The sequence below is a fragment of the Pongo abelii genome, chromosome 7 (assembly GCF_028885655.2).
Source record: "Pongo abelii isolate AG06213 chromosome 7, NHGRI_mPonAbe1-v2.0_pri, whole genome shotgun sequence".
Classification (NCBI taxonomy): Eukaryota; Metazoa; Chordata; class Mammalia; order Primates; family Hominidae; genus Pongo; species Pongo abelii.
Window position 1 is genome coordinate 75,772,547 of NC_071992.2, and position 23,773 is coordinate 75,796,319.

Sequence of the window (23,773 nt, forward strand, 5' to 3'; positions counted from 1 at the left end):
TATTTTTTGATTCTTTCAAATCCAGACCTACAGAGGCTTTTTTGTATTTTTTATAGAGATGAGGTTTTGTCGTGTTACCCAGGCTGGTCTCGAACTCCTGTCCTCAAGCGGTCCACCTGAGTTGGCTTCCCAAAGTGCTGGATTTACAGGTGTGAGCCAATGTACCCAGATGGTGACTAATTTTAAAGAACTTAAAACATTTATTAATAATTCTTCATTGAACTTGTACATTTATTGTCCATCAGTAAAACAGAATTCTTCCCTCTTCCTTTCCTGCTAACAGCTCTCCTCTTTCTTTTTCAACTGGAAGAGTAGGGTAAAGAATTTGTGGCTGGGGCTTAGGAGTTGAGGGTGGCGAGGCACCTGCTTGGAGTGAAGCATGTGGGTGCCAGGCCAGACGCCTGAGAACCGAGGGTGCCTGAGGCTGCTGGGTGCAGGATTGCAGACATCTGGGCAACGCACTGAGCGCTAGTGGGGCCTTCGCCAAAAGGGTGCTGGATGTCTTGGTGTGAAGTTGTTGACCTCTGAGTTTATTATCTGCCATTCAGAGTTTGATCTGTCCCCTTCCTCATTAGTTTATTCTGTTGTCTGCATTTTATTACATTCTAGTTTAGCTGTTAAATTTTAGTCTTAGAACTTTCTTTAAAATTTTTATTTTGTGGGGTTGATTTTACTCTATGATGTACCAGATTTTATGCTGCTTTAATTGGCTTTTTAGAACTTCATACTTTATCTTTTTTTAGTTTGCCTTTTTGTCTTTTAATTTTCTTTTTCATTGTCTAAAAAACTTAACCAAATAGTAGACAGGGCCTAAAGGAAATCCTCTGCTCTTAAGAGGCTAGACACTCTCCTCTGCCAGTATTGAGCCCTTGGCCTCTACCATCTAGCCGTGTGTTTTAGTGTGGCAGCTCAGATCATCTTAGAGTTGTATTTTGCCACAAACACCCTGCATCACATTCTGTGTGGCATCCCATGCCACAAAAACATCTCTTTTACTTCTTATCCATTAGGTTCATTTCTTTATTCAAAAGTCTTTTCAGGATATAAAGTGTAAGAATATGCTTTAATACCTTTCACTCCTTAAAAAGATTATAATGTAACATTTTGGAGAAGCTTGAGTCTCTGAAAACAAACCTGATTAATTCTCATGACCTAAGCCTCAAGGTTAATTTTTCCCAATATGGTGAGAAACTTCACTAACTTATCCCATTTGAAGAGACTGTTCGATTAAGAACTCCTTCCCATTGTCCAGACAGTCCCATTAGCTGACCATATTCCCATCACATTTGGGTCCACAATGTGGTTCTTTTTCAAGTTTTCTTTCTATTCAGGACTTAAATCTATTAGGCCAACACTAATCAATGTTTAACTGTGTTCTCTTTTGTAATAAATCAGGGCAGCTACCTGGCTTTCCAGTAAATTATGGCCGTTTGTATCAAGCTTTGTTTAGAAAGCCAACAGAAGGTATTGGTTATCTATACTGAATCCATCCAACCCTTTTTCAGGTAATAGCACTAGGCCGTCCTTACGAACTTACAGTTGTAAGCTGAACATGACTCCTTGCATAAAGGTAGATTGCCTAGACTATCTCTCCATGCGACAAATACTGCTCTCTGAATATAAAGTTTGTGTTCTTCTAATGCCTGCTTCTAAGAGTTTGCATTAAGTTGGTGTATGCCTTGGTGCCATTGGGGGTGATTGCAGAACTTAAGACCTTGGTCACTTAGCAATGGACCCTGAGCACATCCAACTACCCACCAGTGTAACCCAATTCTCATGATGAAATGGGAAATGTAAGTAAGGCTGGAGAAGGAGCAGTGGCCCTTCACACCTCCAGCAGCATCCTCAGAAAATGTTCTCCATCTGATTACAAGGGCTTGTCTAAAATGAGGAGTAGATGGCTCTGTATCTCATTGTCTTGCTTCATGAGTGGATGGTTCTGTGTCTCAGTCTCTAGCCTCATGAGTGGATGGCTCCGTGTCTCTTTAGCCTCACAAGTGGATGGCTTTACGTCTCTCTAGCCTCGTGAGTGAATGGTTCCACGTCTCTCTAGCCTCATGAATAGATGGCTCTGAGTCTCTCTAGCCTCACGAGTGGATGGCTCTGCATCTCTCTGGCCTCCGGAGAGGTTGGCTCCGCGTCTCTCTAGCCTCGTGAGTGGGTGACTCTACATCTCTCTAGCCTCGTGAGTGGATGGCTCCGTGTCTCTCTAGCTTCTCTAGCCTCAGGAGGGATGGCCTGCTTTTTGGTCATTATCAGTAATGATGTCAGATGAGGATCACAAAAGAAGTTTGTGAGTATGGAGGCAAGGTATGTAGATGGTATTTTCTGTTGGTTTTTAAAAAAATGCTAGGTTTCACTCTATTTTTTTGAACTTTAGCCCGATTTTACTGAGCTTTATAGGCGTTTCATCAAGGTAGATGCTATGTGGGGGTTTCTTATATGAGTTAATGAGAAAAATATTTAGAGTAGTGCCTGGTACATACCCAGGGCTATGTATGTTTCCGCTGTTGTTATTGCTATTACTTGTACTGTTGTAACTAGACCAGTTAACAATTATAAGTAACCTACCAGAGTAGGCTCTAGAAATGCAAACATAGTAAGACCCAATTTCTTCTCTGCTCGAGCTTACATGATAGTTGGAGAAAGACACACATATAGTGCTTTGATTTTAATACATTGCAGTAATATTACCACCAACTTTTGTGTATTTTATATATCCCTTGTATGGGGTACATCATGTGACATGTGGGTGGAGTGAGGAGGTCGTGTCTGATCCAGACCGTGGTGATTAGAAATGCTTCTTGGAATGAGTGGTGTCCGCGCAGGGTCTTGCAGATGAGTAGGTTGGGATAAAAGTGTAAGTAGAAGAGATACATGTGTGTTTTGGGGAATAGTTCTGTATGCCTGGAAGCGTAAGAGGCAAAGGGTCTGGTACACCCATATGGAGAATCTCAGACATTATATGTAGAGGTTTGAAACAGAGGAATCCCCCAGTCAGATATGCATTTCAGCTGGTTACTCTGGTGACTTGAGATGAGTTTTCAGGTGATGTTTTGGTGGCATTACCATGATGCTGAGGTGGGAAATACAGGAGACAGAGCAGGTTTAGGAGAGGAATGAGGGCAGACATGATTTCTTCGTGCTGGTGCCATTCAGGGCTGGAATTTACAGGTGTTCCCTGCACATGGCCTAGTTATTCTTCCAACTCACAGGCTGGCATGTGGCTGTCGGCCTGAGCTGGGCCCATGAGTAGCCGTCACTGCAGCTGTTAGAGGAGTCTTGTGGTTCTGTATCTGCGTCAAGCAGCTCAGTGGCCTTATCTTCAATATTGCAATGTTGGTTTAAGGGATGTTACTTCTTAAAGACATTCTCATCCCCCCATCTAGAACAGTGGCCCTTTTCATACATTCCAGCTTCTGTTGTAATTTGGAAGAGGAATATATGTCTGTGTTTTGGGTTTGACATTTTAAAAGACTAGTTTTGACCCTTACAGATATAAATGATAACTATGCATGTGGACTCTATGTCCTTTCTCCACCGGTCTGATGTTGTATAGCCCTGCACGTGGGGCGTGAGGGTGATGAGGCAGTGGGGAGCTGTTGTGATTAATAGCCTGGGCGGGAAATGATATGTGTCTGAACTAAAGCAGTGGTTATGGGAATGGGGAGGAGTGCCCTGTGGGTCTGTTTGCTTGCTTATTCTTTTAGCTAGTGCTTAGGAATGTCGATGAAGGCTCTTCCTTCTATGTATGTTGCTTGGATGAAGTCATCCTCAGTGAAGGCAGGGTCCTGTCTGTAAGTCTCTGCAGTTGAATCGGCCCAAGTGGGTCTGAGCCGTGACCGGAGAATACTTTCCAGACTCAGCTGCTTGTTTTTCACATGGGTGTGGATGTTAACTATCTGTGCCATTTTCTCATTTAAACCTCATAATAAATCTTGGAAGACTGTATAAATATTAACCTTATTTTACACAGATGAGGAAACTGAGGCTCAGACAAATTAAGTAACTTATCCATGGTCACAGCCTATAAATGACAGTTCGAACTGGAACTAAGGTTTGTCTTGACTCAAATCAGTGCCCATATCCACCATTCTAGATTACCTTTGTTTGTTAAAAGAAAAGTCTTGACTTGGATATTTTTGGGCAAAGCAGTTTTAATACAACACTTAGTTGAAAATCTCAATTAGCTTATTGCGGAATAGTAGCAAAGACAATTTAATTTACATAACTTAATTTTGTCCTTGATGGAAATGTTGTAGGGTGGACACTGAAGATTTTGTTGCTTTTTTTTGACTTCCTAGAGTGTTCTTTGATTTGTATATTAATGGATGGAAATGCTTAGCTATCCGTTAACAACATGAATAGTGCAAGGTCTGATGAGTTTAGAAATCTTTCCATACTCAGATCTGGGATAAGTGCTTCCCTTGTCTACAGGCTTTTTGTCTAAACATTTGGAGAGGGCCTGTCTGACTTTCAGCTGTCTTGGAGGTTCCATACAGTTCATTCTTGGGAAGGGCAGATGGAAAATCATTAGCACTTCTCTCCTTCAGCAAATTGATGTTTCCTCAAACCTGGGCTCTGGTCGGTTTCCAGATAGTAAGCCTTTTACTCCTGTAGGACCATGCATGCAGGGCCCGGCAGCCCTCTAAATTAAACCGTGTACTTCGCTCTGGTATAGAGAGGTCACCGTGAAAAGCGCGAGCTGCCAACTCACTTTACCTGGCAGTGGTTCAACTCTTTGACAGGCCTACCTCTGATTTAAACAAATTTGAGAAATATGTAAAGTTTTGGAAGCAGTTTTGCACTGATTTGATAAAAGAAACCACAAAACACTGCAGCGCAGGTGTTGAGAATGTTTGAAAGCTGATTGAGGGAAGCAGATGGCTTTAGTCAGTGGCATCCAGCCAAAAGAGCAGGTGCTGGTCATGTGACCGCTGGTTACCAGGGTAATCTGATTGCTCTTGGCGTGCAGATGAAAGGAAAGGGGCCCAGTGTTCAGCTGTAGTATTGTATAATTTGTGGCAGTTAGAGCGGAAATAAATGCTGGAAATGGAACCTCATAGTAGGGGAGACTTCTGTCCATGTGTAGCGTAAACACTAGGACAGTTGGATGAGGAACGGTTGTATGGATTTTTTTTTTAATTTTAAAAATATTATGCTTTCTGTGGATCTTTTGGAGACAAAGTTTTTAGAGCATGGCCTTTTTCTTTTCTTTTAAATAAAAATAACTTTTTAAACCTAATGGCCATTTGCTATAATCTTGAATTGTTATTTTCTTATGTAGCTATTTACTATGCTAAAATGTTAACAAAATAAAATAAAACTGAGTGTTAAGAATAACTAGTTTAAGATGATCAAATATTTTATTTAGTTGAAAAAATACATTTTAGGTGTGTGATGGGTACTTTATTAACAATACTTTTGAAATATTTTACATGACATATGCTTTATTCTAAAAGCCTATAGATATCTTGGCTTCTTCCTTTTGTAGTAGCTGAGGGTAAAAACATGCTGTTTAATGCATTCTGTCAGCACATTTTCCTGAGAACTTACAAACTTCAATAAATAAAATTTTTGAAGGTTTTTGAAATACAGCTTTTGTTTTTCACAATTTATTGGAATTTGAGGCTCCCTAGAAATATTTTTTAAAAAATCATTCCTGAGGTTGGATTATTTTCAGTGTTGGATAACAAATAGTAATTGGTGTTAGAAAATTTGCAGCTGATGGCCGGGCACAGTGACTCAATGCCTGAAATCTCAGCACTTTGGGAGGCCGAGGCAGGTGGATCACCTGAGGTCAGGAGTTCAAGACCAGCATGACCAACATGGTGAAAGCCCGTCTCTACTAAAAATACAAAATTAGCTGGGCATGGTGGTGCATGCCTGTAATCCCAGCCACTTGAGAGGCTGAGGCAGGAGAATTGCTTGAACCTGGGAGGCGGAGGTTGCAGTGAGCCAAGAGCACGCCGTTGCACTCCAGCCTGGGCAACAAGAGCAAAACTCTGTCTCAAAAAATGAAAAAAAATTGGAGCTGATTTGGAAACAGAAATGGAAGGTAGCGCTAAATGTACATAAAGTCAGGTAAAGGTTCTAGAGGTAATGGCAAACGTAAAACATTTTTTTCTTGAAGTTTATGTCTTTTGCCTTATATAATATTCAAATTCTAATAACATTTGTCAGCAATATACTATGAAACATGCACTTTATTAGGGTTGCTTTACTGTATTTTTATATTTCAGAGAACTGTCTTTCAAAAAAAGGACTAATTGTGATTATCTCAAAAAACATAGCACCAAAATAAAGCTTATATTTAATTAAGACCACAGCACTAACTAAAATTATGTACAACAGGAAATTGCTATGTATTTTTATTATATTCTAAAAGATTATAAGTTGAACAAAAATGTAACTGGATGGTATAAAAGAGGATACCTTCTAGTACTGGTCAAAAGAATACTTAAATAAGTATGTAAAACTATCCACAAAAGACACAAAGAGAAGATCATGATATCATTTTTCATGACAATTAAAAAAAAGTGTTCTGTACCTTAAAAATTTGATAGCAAAACTACTTCTTAATCTGATTTTTTATTATGGCTTGATATACTGGCAGGCATTTTGCACAAATGTACTATGTGTGGTATTAGTTTTTGCATGCAGTTTATTTTTAATTAGGTCATATATTTGCTAAAAGTCATTAATATGGAGTTTTGCCAGGAAAACTTAATTGGGAGTTGCATTTAACTGTAAATAGCCAATATGTATGGATTTATCAGTTGTCATTGATACTTTTGGGATATTAATGTGGGAAATATAAGAGACATGCAGAAACACATTAAAAGTGAACACTAAGCGATCCACTTTGAATTCTAGTAATAAGAAACCTGACTCAGAAGCAAGTGCTTTGAAGAAAAAGGTCAACAAGGGAAAAACAGAAGGTTCTGAAAATTCAGACTTAGACAAAACACCCCCACCATCTCCTCCTCCTGAAGAAGATGAGGACCCAGGTGTTCAGGTAATACAATTATTGTGATCCCCGAGCCTTGGTTATTTAGCATGGGTAACTTTAGCCATGTATGAAGTACACAAGACCTCCCCTATCTTGTTATAGAGATGCTCTTGAGATGTCTTTATTGTAGTCTGGAACATTATCTCCATAGCGATGTGGGGAGGGGGAGCGGGTGTGGAACAAGAAATTATACTCCTGACAAGAGTGGCTTGGTTTTGCTATCTTTGACTCTATAATTAATAAGGCAAAGATTCTTCATTTATTTCTGTAAATGTATATTTTGCTGTTTATGTTATTGTTAACATATTGGTTAACATATTGTTAATATACTGGCTCATATAAAGCTTCATTCACATTTTTAAATTTCTCTAAAGTTTGGTTGATTGTCACTTTTTTAAATTTTGCAGAATTAAAAATCAAGATATAATTTGTAGTAGCCTGTCTAAAGTTTCTGACATCTGGCACAAAGTTGAGATATAGTCATGTAATCTAATTCATGTAATACTAAAGTTTCTATGAACAAGCCAGTGACTTTCCAAATGGCAGCTCTGCAGAATATTCTCCTGACTTTAGGAGAGTTTTATAGGAATGAGTTGAAATGCTAACCCTGAAGTAAACGTGAGGAATGTAGGTTCTTGTGTGTAAAGCATACTGCCTTCACTGATTGGACTGAGAAGGACCCTTACACGTGACAGTTAAAAATTATTTCCTTGTTAGGTTCCCTGGAAGCATGCCAGTGTGGTCCACTGGGATGGCTGGGAATGTAACTTTATGTGAATGACATCTAAGTTGTCAAGGAGCAGTTACTGAAGAGTTGTCCTGGAGTAGGAAGCCAGCCTCTAGAAGCTTACTGGACTTTTTCTTATTTAGTACACACTCAGGACTTTCCACCTGTATCCCCACCAGTCAGAAACAAAATATTTGTAGTGTGCAGCTCGTTCCAAAGAATTTCAGATATTTTTGGCTTTGGCTTTTTGTTTGTTAGAGTAGAACTCTCTGATACCTGTAACTTCACAGAATAGCCTTAAGCTAGACCTAAAATGGAGGGGGAGAGAGATGAAGTGAATGAATATGTTTTGGTTTAGTTTGGTTTGGTTGTGTAACTAACATAGTGATACATTTGGCAGTGTGGGTTATTATGTAATTTTATTTTATACATCAATGGAAAGATATTGGGAAGGTAAGTAGATATCATTTTTTAATTGCGTAGGCTGTTTTACAACTAAAGCGTTTTAATGATTTTTGTTTTTTTTTTTACTGAGATCTGGTCTTACCGAATCAAGTGTTTTAATGATTTTGAGTTTTATTTTTATCCATAAGGGTATTTTCTCCTGATTTATGTTTGCTTAAAGTAGGACCTTTATGTCAATAGTATTTGGACAACATTAAGAATTTGTTTACATCAGTAGAGGAAATTCTGTTATGTTATTCTTTCACAAATACTGCTATTGTTTTTTTAAAAGTCTGTTTATATTAATTCAGACTCAGATGGACCTTATGAAATACTAGCTTTAGGGTTTTTTTTTTTTCTTGCTGCATTTCAAATATAGAAAACTGCTAATCAATTCAAGTGAACATTGGTGTATCCTTTCTAACTGGCTAGGGCCTAACTGTTAACGTGTTCAATAGCTAATATAAGCAACCACACAAGATCTGACTTTGAAAGCTGTGTTTTCTTGGTATGTCTGACACAGGAAGTGATGCTGACAGGTTGTTTATTATGTTTCTTCCTGTAACACATGCATGAAGGGCTTAGCATTAAAATTCTTGAGTTTTGTGATTGATTTACTAAGGTACATGTCATATAATTTTAACTAACTCAAAATTGTGTCACAAGGTACTGCAACAGTGAGATCATGGAAACATTTAAATGTTCTATTTGTTATACCTGTTTTAAGTATCTTTTCTAAAGCAATCCAAGTTTAAAAAGTTGATATATTATTTTATTGTCAATTCAGAAGTTTCGAATTATGGTTTAAAGGCAGTTCTTACATTTCATTTTGACTCACAAAAATCTTTCAGATAATAATAGTTTACCAGATCACAATAGAAACATATTATGTATTAAATAATTTAATTTTACATTGGGGAATTGTAAAAGGAACCTTGATACTCAAAATAAATGTAAGATCAATTATTATTTTAAAACTAGAGAAGCCACGTAACATTAAAAATTTTTATAAAATTGAGTTATAATTGTATTTTGGGGTGTTTTTACATATGAAGTGACCTCGTATCCATTGCTAACTAACCCCATCACTATTGCACAGATTTATATCACAAAGTTGATATGAGGAGGAACTTACATTTTAAAAGTTATACTTACCAACTCATAAATTTCTATTTAAAAAGAAGAAAGCATCCTGTCTTATTGTACTGGATGGAACCCTTCTTTAACATCAGTGTGGGATTTAGCATAAAGTGGATTTGTCTTAGAGCCTATCCAGTTACTTATATGGCACAACACTATGACAGGGGGGCCTTAAGCAGGGAAACCTGATGAAACATTGCAGGTAGATCACTAGGAGCACATTGCTCCTTACTGGAATGGCATAAAGATGGAAATGTAAATGAATCCATTTAAATTGAGTTAAATTGACATATCAAATGAAATACAACATGTTATGGTAAATTTTGCAGTATTAAAATTGTTCTTGATAATGGCCGTTTATATCTTGAAGAAATTGGTGGTCCAGGAGTGAGGAATGGTACAGTGGGCATGAGAGTAAGAGGAAGTAGGTCAGCTTTGGAAAGAAAAGGGAAGCTGTACAAGGTAACTGGGCCATTTTTCTTTGGAAAGCTGGAGCTGATTAATGATGACTTTAGTCCTACTAATTACATCTCACATTATGTACCATGTACTGTTCTAAAAGCTTTGAATGAATTCCCTTATGCGATCTTCATGGTATTCATATGAGGTAGTTATTGTCATTAATCCCATTCTACAGACCAGGAGTCCAAGGTCCACAAAATTACTTGTCCAAGGTCACATGATAAGAGTCGGGGCAAGTTCAAACAAGAGCACTTAGCTCTAGGACTTACGAGGTCAAATTGCCACCTGAGATGTGGGGAAGGATTGCAGATGGCGGAATACTCTGCTGGAATCTCTGTTTCCTCCACCTGGGATTGATCTGGGCAGTGCCAAAGCTTTGTCCTGTAGAGGAGGGTCCCAGGAGGAACCTCTGGCCCATGTCACTACTCCCTCCATGTAAGCCACAAGGAAGTCTCTTAATAAACTTTTTCTAGAATGGTCTTACATCAGAAAAGTACTTTGCACCTCTGTGGCCACAGCTGTGTGTGGCTTGGAGCTAACAGTATCTAACAATCTATTTGATGGTCATATTATACCGAGTTCGTATTGTGAACTGTCTCAGATCCCTTTTTAAGAGCAGGGAGAACATAAACTTAAGATTAAAATCAATCAGTCCCACTCTTTGGGGAAAAGTACTGGGATTGTGTTCATCCTGACTTGAGAGATGGTAGTGCCTGTCTTGCCTTAGGTGCACGCAATGGATGTTTTGCCTCTCTCTGCCTTACTGTCTCAACTTTAACATTCATGAGACTCTTCAAAAAGTTTTATTTCATAATTCTTAGAAAAAATTTTGTGTCAAAATTTTCCTCAATATTTTTATTTCTTCTATGTGCTTTGCAAACTCATTCCATAGGTTGTAATATTCTTGAATTCATTAGCAGCTTAAAACTTTACATGTGTCATTTCCAAATTTAGATTTCACATACATATATGAATAAAAAGGTTATTTCTCCTTATTTTTAATTAGCTTCCAAAATGAATTCTTTGACAAAACAGTTAAATAATATAGAATTATTCTGAAGAGTTCAGAACCTCTTGTTCTGTTCCATTCGCTTCTCTCCCCATCTTTATAGCTATTAATAATCTGTTATGTGTCGTTTCAGATTCCTTATTTAAAGCCATACACATATACATTCATCTTTTAGCAAATACTCATTGAGGCATAGAGAAGTAAACAAAATATACAATCTTTTTGTCTTAAGTTAATATATTGATGAACTGCACATCTAAATAGATACACAACATTTTTTATTTATCTTAAATAGAATCTTAAGCTGCTACTTGTTATGTGGCTTCTTTTTCTTCTTATTTTACAATTTATCTTGCAGATATTCCCAAACTTCCTGGAAGTGAAAGTAGTGAGTCAAAGGTCTGCATGTTTAAGTTTTGATAGATAGGACCACATTGTCCTGCAAGGACTGTGTGGGTTGCATTTTGACCACAGGATTGTGGTCAGAATACCCAGTTTGCCAGTAATCCTGCTAATACTGGCTATTACCAATCTTTTTAATTTTAACCACTATGGTAAAAACATTATATTTTAAAAAGTAAATATGGTATTTTTATATTTTATATTTTAAAAAGTAAATATGGTAAAAAAAAAAGTAAAAATATGGTAAAAACATTATATTTTAAAAAGTAAAATTACTTTTCATAGTCATTCATTATGAATTTTGCCATTTAACCCTTCATCTCTTCAGAAATTTTCAGAGTATTTCTTTTAGGATCAAGATTAAAATACAAAAACCTTTTATTTAAAATGGCCTGAAATATCTGGGGCACCTTGGATAGTATTATAACAATATTTGTATAGAACTTTGTAATTTACAGATTATCTTCTAATGCACTGATTTTTTTTTGGACTTTTTATATGGGAAAAATGTTAAAATGTACATAGGTAGAGGGAGTAGTATAATGAACCCCTATAGATTCATTAGCCAGCTCCAGTATTGCTGCAACTTTTGATGGACATACTGACTGAGTGAGAACCAGATTTGTTGTCATTTCCATTTTCCCAGTTGAAGGACACGTAGCTGGGAGTGGCAGGGCTACAGCTGTCCCAGGCGTCTGACTCCAGATTTCCACCAATTTCTATTGTATTTGTTACTACTGTGATCTTTTCACATCATTTATAGGATTAGCATTATCACCCTTTCCTTAAGATTAATTAAAAAAAATTCATCCTTCCACTCTGCGCCATTATAAAGAACATTTTTCTTTTTTTTTTTTTAAGACACTGTCTTGCTCTGTCGCCCAGACTGGAGTGCAGTGGCGCAATCTCAGCTCACTGCAAGCTCCACCTCCTGGGTTCACGCCATTCTCCTGCCTCAGCCTCCCAAGTAGCTGGGACTACAGGCGCCTGCCACCACACCTGGCTAATTTTTTTTGTATTTTTAGTAGAGACAGTGTTTCACCATGTTAGCCAGGATGGTCTTAATCTCCTGACCTTGTGATCCGCCCGCCTCGGCCTCCGAAAGTGCTGGGATTATAGGTGTGAGCCACCGCACCCGGCCACATTTTTCTTTTTAATCATTAATTTCAAGGCCACTGTGTTGGGTTTTTGTTTTAGAAGAGACGGTCCAGCAGACAGGTGAAGAGAAAGCGCTACACTGAAGACCTGGAGTTCAAGATTTCTGATGAGGAGGCAGATGATGCAGATGCTGCTGGGAGGGATTCCCCCTCCAACACCTCGCAGTCAGAACAGCAGGTTAGTACCAGATCTGCGGGATTTATGGATGCATTTTAAAGATGGACTGGAAATTTCATTGCTGCAATCTCAGAAGTGCAATGGAAGCATTGGACTTTCAGCAGGGGAACATCCACCTAATGTTGGATAATGTGCTATGGGAAATTTGTTGTTTAGCAGTATCTTTTAAAAAGCCCTGTTCACTGCAATTTATTTTTATATAAGACTGTGATATGTAATTTGACACAATTTTGGAGAATTAATGGTCTATGCTGAGGAAGAGTCAGAGTTAGAATATAAGGAGGCTGAATATACCTCTGAGAATTCAGTGCTGTGGCTTCTGGGACTTTAATAAACCACTCAAGCTTGTCTCCTGCTGTTAGGCACTGTGAGAACCCCTTTATGAAATTACTGCCTTGTAGTACCCAGCAGGGTGTACTTTATTCTCTGTGCAATGTAAATGATGGATAAAACAGTTTGTATAAAATATGGGTAGTGTAGGATTGATTATTGTAAAGATCTTTTTTAAAAAAATAATGCTTTTTTCTTACCATTACTGTACTTTTAGTTAACAAACTGGTAACCCATTGAAAAGTATATTAAATGCACCTTTGCGTTTTATTTGGTAATTTGTTCTATGTTAAGTTGTTACATAAGGTTTTATGTGATCTCCATAGATAAAAGATGCCTACTATAGCAGAATGATGAGTATATTTACCCCATGGGTATAGATGAAGAAAAGTTATATTTTTGACTGCTAACGTGCAGAGATTATTTTGTCTTGGTGGCTAGAATTTCTGATTGCTCTCTAGCTTTAGGGACCTAGGCTGGTCCACGTAATTAAACCATATAATCATGGAGTAATAATAAGCACAAGTGTTCCTTTTGCCTTTCAGTAGAGTGAGATTTTTGTTCCTTTCAGTCATGTTTCTCACTGATAACTTTGTATGGAGGTGGTAGCGAAGGGGAATGATTTCTTGCTGTTATAGTTTAGGATGAGATGTTTTCTATTTGGATTGATTCACATGACTTTTTTTTTTTTTTAGGAATCTGTTGATGCAGAAGGCCCAGTGGTAGAAAAAATTATGAGCAGTCGTTCAGTAAAAAAGCAGGTGAGTGCCATTGGAGCGATTAAAATCTGTGAGGTGTATGTGACTCTTACAGGATTGTTGGCTTTGTAATTTTCTTTTAAAATTATAATATTGTAAAATAAAACTTCTAGTAATATTTCTAATCCTGTCTAATTTATTAACCCAGTATGAATCTTTGGGATATTTGACACCCGATGAAATTAAAATATATCAAGCAGTCAATGCTTTATTACACCATTCAGAGTGGACTAGAAACTCATAAGTCTCCAGATAAATGTATGGGACTTTCAGAGTTGTAGACTGCCTTTTTCATAAATATTATTCATAAAAATCAAAACATGAATTTACTTCTAATCTCTCTCAGGAAGGTTCCCCCCTCTTTCATGTTAGGATGGAAATTCTGTTTGTCATTTTAGCAAGTAGGTGTATTCGCATGTGTTTTGTAACATTTTCTCATATACAATTGAATTATTCATTAATGTTTTTCTTGCCAGTGCAAAGGTGAAATACAGGTCTATTTTCAGCGTAATTTTAAAAAATAGTTTTGACTTAGTAGTTCAGAGTTATTCAAAGTTTCTGTTCATCTGCAAAGGTGAGCTCTAAGTATCTGTCACTAGCCTGATAGCTTTGTCACTGAGGTACTCATATGCTCTTTAACAAAAAATGCCAGTGACATACCATGTTTTCTTTTCCTGATGAAAATTCCCTGTTTTAGCTAACTCCCTTCTTACAGCCCACTTTGAGAAAATGCTTTGCTTAGTTTGAATAATTATATAAACCTGCAGGTGCATTTAGGTATTACAACATGCAGTTTTTCGTGTCTCTAGGAGGTAGTCTCCTTTAAACAGAGGTGTCTGTGTCGCAGCTTCAGTCATTATCAGTTCCACACAGTTCTTTTCTTTTTATTTGCTTTCAAGAAGGGTGGAACTACAACTTCATGTTTCAGCGTGTAAAACAAACTTTAAAAAATTAAAAAATAAAATATAATAAAGACATGGTCTAGCTGCGAACTCCTGGGCTCAAACATTTCTCCTGCCTTGGCCTCCCAAACTGCTGGGATTACAGGTGTGAGCCATCCTGCCTAAAGTTGTTTATTTTTAGTAAAATGTATACAAAGTATCTCCCAGTAAGAGAGTTGAGGAATGGAGGATTTACAGGACTCAGTGAGAGTCCTATATTAAAGTGAGATCCCAGGCTTATCAAATAGGAAACCATTACTATTCAAATACTGCTATTGAGTGATCCTTGAACATGTTATTGCACCAGCAGTAAACTTCTCTTTACTTTCATTTCAATAGTTTGTTTTGCTATTGTGTGATTCAAGGTATGAATTTTTATCGGAATATACATCTCTAGTTTATAAGAAAATAATTTAGAGCAATATGTCAAGGTGTTTTCCAGTTGAGTATAGGGGATACGGGGTATGGAATGACTGGCTATCTTGGTGACTCTTTGAATGTGAAGATTTCCTGATGAATTAAATTTCCCACCTGCTCAAGTAGGAAACAAGCACTATTTAACTCATTAGAAGGTTGCATTTTTGTCCTATTAATGACTCTAGAACTGCTAATTTATGAATTGTAGATATATGGTAAAATTTAAATACTTGACATGCTTTGAAGAACAGTCCCCTTCACTGAATTGAAGTGACTTGTTTGAGTAAATAGCATGTCGTTTAGATGGGATATATTAATTTTCATTCAATTGATAGTGCTTCAGCAGGCATACTCAGCAGGTTTAGGGGTTGCAAATTATAATTAGCTCTATTATTCAGAGCTATTTAGACTATACATTATGTAGAACTTTGCTTTTTCTTTCTGTTTTGCCCACTTTAGGGTTTTTGTCTTCTTTTCCTCTTTAGCTACCCTTTAAAGATAGGTACCCATGGTTTAGGAATAGATACTGTTAACCATTTACCGATGACTGGGTTTGTCTTATCATAGGAGATTAAAAATCACTGTACAGGAGGGTGGACATTTGTTGAGTTGGTGAATTTGAAGCTGGAGAAAATTAATGGAAAAAATTCTTCTGGAAGGGAGATATGCTTTGAGGTATGATTTAAAATAAAGAAGAGATGTGGAGCTCATGGAATTGCCTGTCAGTTACTGGTATTTCTTAAAGGGCAATAAAAAATTCATTAGAAGGTACTAAACATTAACAGGTGCTAACTTTTTAAACTGCTAATATTCTCAAAGTAGATACTTTAGTTATCACCTTTAATAACAATGGAAGAAAGTGTTGCAAATAGAAACAAAAGGAAATTTGAGACTTTTTGTGGATTCGATCTATGCCTGCTGGTCTGTTTCTTATTACCATGAATAATTTAATAATTGGCTGTGAGAAGTTGTCTTTATCTCTGCCAGACAGCACTGTAGAAACTGGCTATGAGCTCTCAGAGCCTGTCCCTGCATGGTGTTGACCCAGAGTGGAGACTCCATGTTTTTCAAAGTCAGTTGACCTCATCACTGTGGTCTGAGAAGCATCTTGATCCATTATCATGGAGTTGTGCAAACATAAAACTCACCTGGCAGAGGCACCCTAAGTCAGCACCTCATGTTAAATAGGGGTGGCTCAAGCATTTATGTTGTTCTAAACCCAGGTTAATGTCTATGATACCTAGTTGCATGAGATAGTTGGTGCCTATTTGAATTTTGAGGTAGATATACGAGTAGGTACTTGGATTGTATAAAGGCTAATCATTTTGTTTTCCTTGTTTAGTCAACCTGTAGCTGTTTCTGCTTTGAGCCATTCATCTTTGGAGAATAATTCAAATCCTTTTTTTTGTATCAGAAGGCCAAAAGTAGTTTCAAAAGTGAATTGTGACTGTATTCCTTAAAATTCTTTATTTTTCTTTAAGTTAACTACAGGACATATTTTCAGAGTGTGTGTTTTAATTATTTAGTTGAGCCTCCTAGAGTGTAAAGAAGGCAAAACTCTTAATCTCATCCATTATCATGTCCTTATTTTTTCCCTAAGTGAACTGTGATTTGGTGTCTCTAGTAAAGTATACAGTAGATTGGGCCAAAAGTGAAAAGGGATTCATACCCACGCCTTATTGATAACTTTATTGAGGTGCTTTTTCATTCTTTTGTGTATTATTTGACAAAATGTTCTGTTTTTTTGCTCTATTTTAGTTTCTTGACTGTGACTACTTAATTTAGTAGTAGGATGCATAGGAAAGGCCTAAGTTAGGCCTAGACTCTGGGTGGCTATTTAGAATCCAGGTGGCTGGAGAACTCATTTATTGCCTTCTCAAAGTTTCTGGTTTGTTTGAACAGTGGGACAAGTATGGCTTAATATGTTTGAAACTTTAAATGTCATATGAATAATAAGGATTTCCATAGACTAATTTTGGATCTAATGAAAAGATATATACATTTCTCAGAAAACTTCTATTTAATTCATAATATTACTGGGTTCTTAAATTTAATGGTAGCTGCTCAAGAAATAAATCTGAGTGTTGTGTGTATGTATGGGAATAGTGCTTTGACTTAGTTATTCATTGCCTATGCCCATTGTAGAATGGCTTCCGAAAATGGGGCTTAGAAGTGAGAGGTTTTGGGAAGCTGTCGACAGAGGCTGGTCAAATTGCCTCCCATTTAGTAAATAATTGAAATGATGTTTCTGAGGGCTTATGAATTCACACACTTTTGTTAAATTGTTTTACTGTTCAGTAAAAGAAAAGAGGTCAGCATGATCATATTTATATGAAAGGAACGTTGGAAAACAGCTCTATTTATAGTTTTAGGGGCAAGAAGGTGGTGATCCAATATGTGTGGTCCATTAAACAGAACAAAGTGTTGTATTCTGAAACATCCAAAAGATAACAGGCCCTGGGACAATTCTGTACCAGCTCCAGGTGCTGCTAAATGAAGTTTCAGAACCTAGTTGGTTCCTCCTAGGCAGCCCTAGACTCTCTTGTCAGGCATCTTCACAGCAGGTTCCCAGAGGAATAGCTGATCATGACAAGAAAATGGGTAGTAATGAGAGTTGGGGGCACATGGCTGTAAGAGTCAGAGCTTTCTGGGAACAGACTTGAGACAAAATAAAAACTGTTTTTACTGTTCAATATTTGATTCTGTATGTTTTGGTGCCCTCTTAGAATTATGGGATGATGACACCATTTAGAATGAGAAGAAAAGGGACAGTATGGGAGAAAAGATCAGATAGCAGAATCAGGAGAAATAATATGAGCATAGACATGATAAATCTTGTTTATGATTTATAACATATATATCAGTTATATAAATGATACATAGTTTTGAACATGCCTTCAAAATTGAAAAAATATTATTATTATCAGAAGGGCAAAAGCTCAGACATTTGAGTTCCATTCTTGATTTGAGTTTCATGATAATGCTGTGTGAAGAATCAAAGGATCTAGTTTCATCCTTGCTTCTCTTTTTCCCTGATCATCTACCATCTTTTTGTCTTTCTGCTGGAATGTCTGGTTCTATATAAAGATAATATATCTTAAAATGGGAGGCTGGGCGCGGTGGTTCAAGCCTGTAATCCTAGTACTTCGGGAAGCCGAGGTAGGCAGATTATGAGGTCAGGAGATCAAGACCATCCTGTCTAACACGGTGAAACCCCGTCTTTACTAAAAATACAAAAAAAATTAGCCAGGCATGGTGGCGGGGCCTGTAGTCCCAGCTACTCAGGAGGCTGAGGCAGGAGAATGGCGTGAACCTGGGAGGCGGAGCTTGCAATGAGCCGAGATTGCGCCACTGCACTCCAGCCTGGGTGACAGAGCAAGACTCTGTCTCAAAAAAAGGGAGTAGAATGGGGAAATATTAAGGCTAGAGAGAAAAAAGTAGGGTGGGTCTTGGATGGATTGCCACTTGAACTTGGTAGTATTTATTTATAAATTAATTCCATGTTCCATTTATGTTGCTGCTTCTTGAAGCCATCCAACAAACATTTCTTTTTATTTTGGATAACTAAAAGTTTATGACATAGAAGATGTTCTGAATACATTGGTTTAAAATAATGCTTTATAAGTATCACCTTTCATAGATCCATGATGGCACAACCAGATATTAATAGATATTGACCACTCCTGCATATCCAGACTCCTTCTTGATGATTTCTAGACAGGCCAAAACTGTTTAAAATATAGGTTTAGCTGGGTGTGGTGGCTGATGCCTGTAATCCCATCACTTTGAGAGGCTGAGACGGGGGGATTGCTTGAGCCTAAGAGTTTGAGACCAGCCTGGGCAGCATGGTGTAAAACCCAGCCTACAGAAAATACAGAATTAGCTGAGCGTGGTGGTGTGTGCCCGTAGTCCCAGCTACTTGGGGAGGTGGTAGGGAGGGGCAGGGGTTGCTGAGGCAGGAGGATTGCTGGAGCCTGGGAGGTTGAGGTTGCAGTGAGCCATGTTTGCACCACTCCACTCAAGCCTGGGTGACAAAGTAAATCCTATCTCAGAAAAGAAAGAAAAAAAATTAGGTTTAACTGTTGTAAGTGAGAATTTCAAAGAAAAGTTTAAGTTCACAATATTTGAAAATAGTTTGAAGGTCGGAGATTGAGGGGACTAGTACCTTTGAACAGATCTGTGCCAGTCTGTTATCCAGTAGAAGGCTTTGCTCTTTTGTTTGTTCTTTGCCATGTTCCTACTTGCCTTGATTTTCTTCGAAGCATTTCGGAGGTGGCTGAACAGCCGTACATGACCCTTGAGGCAGGCTTGGGGTCTCTTGTAAGAGTGTAAAAGCAATCCCCAAACATCTGTAAGTGGTGTTTATATTTTAGATCCCTGATTTATCTGATCAAATGTTCCAGAAGGAAATTACATATTATGACTTGTTTAACAGCCTAAAACCAAAAGGGGAATAAAAAGAGATGCCAAAAATATCATCTGAACGTTATCTTCTGCATATACTACAGCAGGTAGGATCAAGGGAGATATTATAGATAATCTTACTACTGAAAACTCTTGATTTGGCTGACATGTATCACAATTTTAACCTTACCTAAATGTAGTATTTGGAGTGTTAATTTTATTTGGCTGCTATGTGTGTGAGACATCTTGTCTGAGAGATTTTAATTGTACCATTGAGTGAAACTAAGACTATGAATAGTGATGCACTGAAATTACAGCATAAGAACAAGGTTTACTTTTATATGGTTTCTTGTTTAGAGTTATTAAGTATATGGAGAAATAAATGTCTTTTAAATATTTTAAAACATTACAAAACCCACAATGTAAAGTTGCCATGAGGCAGCCAAAAATAATACATATGGCATTCAGGAGAGCAGTTGCTAATTGGCTGCTGCCTGAGAAAATGGTACACTTGGCGTCTACTTAACACTGTGGGTTTGGCAGAAGGCCAAATTTGGGGTCAGGTTGTTGTGAATGAAGCAGCATGTGGTTAGGGAGGAGTTAAAGTGATTCATGTCTTAGAAGCTCTCGCACGTTGAGCAGAGGTGCGTGCATGGGCCTGAGTGTGGCAGTCTTCGTGGCCCTGGCCACCTCCCAGTGCACAGAGTGCTCATCTTACGTGAAGGTCCTGTGCTGCTCTTTTCAGTCCTATTTTGTGCTCATATGGGAGTAAATCATTACTTTTAAAATATTCTAGTAGATGGTTTTAAATATGTGCCTGAAATTTTCTTTTGTTGCAGAAGGAATCTGGAGAGGAGGTAGAAATTGAGGAATTCTATGTGAAATACAAAAACTTGTAAGTAAATTGTGATTTTGTTTTTAATGGGGGGCTGTATTTTCCAAGCAGTAAACAACCATTTTTTTTTAAGTTGGGAAATTAAGAAACTTTGGTATGATTTCTTTAGTCATCATGGCCTGGGAGGCCATTTTTTAACCAACTTTTGTATGTTTGATATTTTATGAATTTTCCTGGAAAATGTGTAATTGGTGTAAAAGTTGACTAATTTCTGTGTATAACCAATACGTATTTTGTTAGAGAGGATAAAAACTTCTACAATAATAGAAAAATGAATAAAGCAGTATTTCCCTGTCCTCTGATCATGAATTCTACCCTGTGGGGCTACACTTCGTCCCTTCACCTGTGCATAGTGTGTGAGGCCCTAGACACAAGAACTCTCCTGTGGAATGAAAGCTCTAGAGAACCATGACATCACTCAGGTTCTAAAATGCAGTGAGTTATGGCTTTATCTGTTTTTGTTTCTGATATTTATTTAGTAGATTTGAATTCATAACTTAAAAATCTGAATTGAAAAACACAGTGAGTTGTTGTCCTTATAGATTCTGTTTTAAGCAGTACACCTGGCCCAGACAGACATTGTGATGAGCTAGGATGTTTTCAGAGTCAGCAGTCATTCTGCTGAAGAAGACTGAGGCCATTTTGTAACCTAAATAACAATCATAGAACAAGGACAAAAATGTTCATTGATAATGTAAACATTAAATTTTTTTTTTTTACCCCTTTTAAGGCAAAGAACTAAACCACCATATTAATACATTCTTAGGGCTTTAAAGAGAGGCTTTTGTGAGTTGCTGTGCAAACAGCCTCGGAAAATTTACCCCACCCTAGAAAAATGAAAGCATCGGGTGCCATGGGTTTTCTATCATTCTCTCTTGTTGTAGTTGGCACTGTAAATAAATTGATGTACTTCTGAAGAAGTTGTAAGTAAAACCTTTTATCAAGTAAAAAGATAAAGAAGTCTCTATCAGTTTTATCATGAGAGTTCAATGAAATACAGTCTGACAATTTTAAAAATGCTCGGAAAATGTTAACTGTCGTCATTCTTTTGTCCTCAGAGCATGTCAGTTTACACATGTGGAAATTATGCCTACAACACGATTTCCTATGGTAAGGAGGAGGTAAACTAAGTAAATCAGAGGGAGAGAGTTCCCTTGTAGATTTACCAAATTGAAACAAGAGCAAAGGAGTTCAAATATCAATCACCAAAATAATGGCACTACCAGAGAGACCTCCAGATCAGTGTGTGACAGTGAGGCCTGAGCTGCCTCCTTCCAGTCAGCCTGTTAGTGACCCCAGAGATGGGCTCCGAGTTCCTGACCAGGTGCCAGTGCCAGACCAGGAGACTCTAGCCCTCCTCAAAAGTCATTTGAGATGAGGTAAAGGGAGTTTTGAAAAAAAAAAAAAATAGCTTTGCTGACTGTCATTATTGAGAGCTAAGAGAAATTAAGATTTCCATAAAACTAAGAGTTTTTGTTAGCCTTATATTTGGACACAATTTCACATTTATAGAAAAATTGTAAAAATAGTACAAAGAATTTCTGTTTTTCTTTTTGTAGTTAATGTGTATCTTCCGGAAAGATACTTTAAGACTTAAATATGGTAATGGTTGCTAAGGGGTGATTTACTAATTCCATCATTTCTTCTACATTGATTGGTTGGGTTTTTATGGTAAGGAAGAGCTTTACCCTCTTGTCCATTTGTTAATTTATAGCTGAGCGGACTTGTGGCTTCTCATTTTATTCAAGGGATAATAACTCTTTACTGTTGTAGTATTTACTTTGCCCACATTATCCCAGATTTGGCCAGTGGGAGCCCCTTCAGACTGGCTCTTCTGTCTTTTTGCCTTGTCCCCATTTTTCTTTGAACACTTTCTTGCTTTCTGGCGCCAGAGGATGTTCCAGGCTCGTCTTATAACTTCCCTGTTTTAGTTATGGAATCAGTTACTTCTCCAAGAAGGCTTGGTTGTTTTCAGTGAAGGAGGGGTGTTGAGAAACCAAGATTTGGGCTTTAGGTGTGCTCCTTGTTGCTGAGGAATTGTTACTTCTAGTCCCTCTCAGTGGATAGGACTGGGAGAGAGAGAGAGAGTGTGTGTGTGTGTGTGTGTGTATCGAGTTACACACACACTTATCTGTTTATTATATACACACACATATTTACCTACCTCTCCAACACAACAGCAAAAACAATGCCTATATATTGATACTTCCATTACTATGCCAGCAGCTCAGGGTTCGTTCTCTCCTTTCCCCTTTAATATTAGTAATTCCCTTCTTCAACCAGAATAAACCTGGCTCTCTTATTTTTTATATTTACTTTTTTGTCAGTCCTAACATATATAGGAAGTGATTTCAGAGTTACTAGCCCATATTTCTGTGACAAAGAAGCCTATATTTGGTTAGCTTTTTGTCTTTAGTTTGAGGGCATAGGGACTAAAACTTTATCCAAAATTTCCTTGGGTTGGTTATTCTCTTTTCCTACCCCACCAGTGTGGTTTGTTATTTATTTCAGGGGTCCCCAGTCCCCAGGCCATGGATCAGTACTGGTCAGTGTCCTGTTAGGAACCTGGCCGCACAGCAGGAGGTGAGCGGCAGGCAACTGAGCATTACCACCTGAGCACTGCCTCTTGTCAGATCAGCGTAACATTAGATTCTCATAGGAACGTGAACCCTGTTGTGAACTGTGCATGCAAAGGATCTAGGTTTTGTGCTCCTTATGAGAATCTAACTAATGCCTGATCTGAGGTGCAACCATTTCATTCCAAACTGCCCTCCACCAAGGACCCGCCCCAGTCTGTGGAAAAATTGTCTTCCACGAAACTGGTCCCTGGTGCCAAAAAGGTTGGGGCCTCATGATTTATTTGATACACAATGTGTTTGTTTAGTTTTGGTTTGTATTTGTATTCCGTTTTAGCCCCCGCTTGTTGATTTTTATTTATTGTTTTTCAAGTTTGTGAAATATTAATATGTTACAAAAGTCAGAACTATACACAAAAGAAGTGTAGTCCTCCCTTTCCACCCCATTCCTGCTTACTTCCTTACTAATCCCAGGTTTATCCTTTCTGTAATTTTTGGCATGAGCATGCAGGTATAATTTCCTCTTCCTTCTTACAAAAAAAGAAATTGGTATACTGTTAGTACATTTTTGTGCTTTGCTTTTTTCCCACTACCTCCTGGAAATCACTCTACATCTGTTCATAGGGGTCCTCATCATTCTTTGTTTCAGCTGTATAATATTCCATTGCATGACTGCCATAACCATTCAACTAGCCTCCTGTGTATGTGGGTGTGTAAGTGGCTTCTGATGTTTTCCAATTACAGATAATGCTACAATATATATTCTCATACATATCTATATATTTTCAAATTGTTGGAGGCATGGCTTCCAGGTGAATTCCCAGAAGTGGGTTTGCTAGATACAAAAGGCAAACATGTATGTATTTTTAAGAGATATTGCCAAATTCCCTTCCTTCATGTTGTATGAATTTATGTTCCTGT

At 37.7% G+C, this 23,773-nt stretch overlaps 1 protein-coding gene across 6 annotated transcripts in view; it reads left to right on the top strand.

Annotated features, from left to right (window-relative positions):
• The window catches only part of CHD7 (chromodomain helicase DNA binding protein 7), a 187,821-nt gene that overhangs the window by 108,240 nt on the left and 55,808 nt on the right, over positions 1-23,773 (top strand). For all 6 annotated transcript variants that reach the window (XM_024251193.3, XM_024251195.3, XM_024251194.3 and 3 more), the window contains exons 4-7: positions 6,877-7,018; positions 12,394-12,531; positions 13,557-13,622; positions 20,221-20,276. In XM_024251193.3, the coding sequence (XP_024106961.2) occupies positions 6,877-7,018; positions 12,394-12,531; positions 13,557-13,622; positions 20,221-20,276 (402 nt within the window). The remainder of the gene's footprint in view (positions 1-6,876; positions 7,019-12,393; positions 12,532-13,556; positions 13,623-20,220; positions 20,277-23,773) is intronic.